This window comes from Poecilia formosa, unplaced genomic scaffold, assembly GCF_000485575.1.
Source record: "Poecilia formosa unplaced genomic scaffold, Poecilia_formosa-5.1.2 Scaffold448, whole genome shotgun sequence".
In the NCBI taxonomy this organism is placed as follows: domain Eukaryota; kingdom Metazoa; phylum Chordata; class Actinopteri; order Cyprinodontiformes; family Poeciliidae; genus Poecilia; species Poecilia formosa.
In genome coordinates this window covers 340,638-342,020 of record NW_006800387.1, presented here as the reverse complement: position 1 = coordinate 342,020, position 1,383 = coordinate 340,638, and the positions used below count along the sequence as shown (strand labels likewise).

The 1,383-nt window shown below is 40.3% G+C and overlaps 1 protein-coding gene across 3 annotated transcripts in view; it reads left to right on the top strand.

Annotated features, from left to right (window-relative positions):
* Positions 1 to 1,383, top strand: part of slc2a15a (solute carrier family 2 member 15a) — an 18,989-nt gene that overhangs the window by 10,023 nt on the left and 7,583 nt on the right. For all 3 annotated transcript variants that reach the window (XM_007577633.2, XM_016663838.1, XM_007577634.2), the window contains exon 7: positions 1,113 to 1,300. In XM_007577633.2, the coding sequence (XP_007577695.1) occupies positions 1,113 to 1,300 (188 nt within the window). The remainder of the gene's footprint in view (positions 1 to 1,112; positions 1,301 to 1,383) is intronic.

Here is a 1,383-nt window from a genome sequence, read left to right as displayed (position 1 = left end):
CAGATTATTTCAGTAAAACCTTGAGCAACTGGGATCTTGTGAAGTTTTTATAAACACTTTATTTGACTCGGTGTGCATAAGACTGACATGGCACTGTCATAAACATGAAGGAGTCTTCATAAACGTTTACTACTGTCATGATCTGTGTTTCTGCGTATTTATTTTTAAGGGTTTTCTGTGTTCAGTTTCTGTCCTGTGAGTCTCTGCGTCTTCCCTGTTGATTGCTTCCCAGGTGTGTCTAGTTACCTGATTACCCGCCCTGTGTATTTAAGTCCACCTGTTGTCTCTGTCTCTTGTCAAACGTATGTCATTAGTCTGCCTGCCATCACAGTTGAACTGTAAAGTCCTGTGTTGGTTTAGCTCTCTTTTTCAGTCCTTAGTTTTTCAGTAGCTACCAGTAATTAGCTGTGTGCTAACTCTCTGCCGTGCTGTCTGTTCTGGACTGTTGAGCTTTCTTCATTAAATCTATCATCATCTTTATCACAACCTGGGTCTCTGTGTCTCTCCTCACCACCTCGCAACCACCACACCTGACAACTACTCTTGCTATGAAGTGTCATTTGGTAAATAATGACATTTTTAGTGCAAATTTGCATTAAAAGTACATTCAAAGTCTCCATTTTGCATTATTTGGTAAATAATGACACTTTTAATGCAAAGTTGCATTAAAACTTGCATTAAAAGTCCATTAAAATGGTCAACTTTGCATTAAAAATGTCATTATTTACCGATTGACACTTAATCACCGCTGTCGAAAACATTCATAAAAACTCCTTCATCTTTATGACAGCATCATGTCAGTCTTATGAACACCCTGTCAAATAAGTGTTAGATTTTTTTTTAACAGCCTTTAAAAGCTTCTAGAGACATCATTCAAAATATTAAGTACCACAGGAGCTTCAGCCACTGATAAACAAGATAAGACTAAAGACTAAACATCATTACTCTTGACCAAATTTTAACATGGTGATGCCAAAATCGGTAGAAAGGAACAACAGGAGTAAAAAAGTTGATACACTAGTGGAATTTTTCAAGTGTTTGAACTCTGTCTGTTCCTGGTGTTGACTTGATACACGCCGATGTGATTCAGCTCTCTGTCTGATGCCTTTCAGCTCTGAAATGGTACAGAGCCAAGTGTGACATCCAGGCTGAAATCGAAGAGATGCAGGAGGAACAGCGCTCCCTGTCCTCCGTAGAAACGCTGTCGGTCTGGAGCCTGGTGCTGGACGATTCGGTCCGATGGCAAGTGTTGAGTGTGGTGGTTATCAACATCGGCATGCAGCTATCTGGGATTGATGCTGTAAGTACCAAATGATGGAAGGGACAAAAGGCTCCGTTCACACAGTAGATCCATATCCGACTTCTTCATGGCAGTTTGGACTG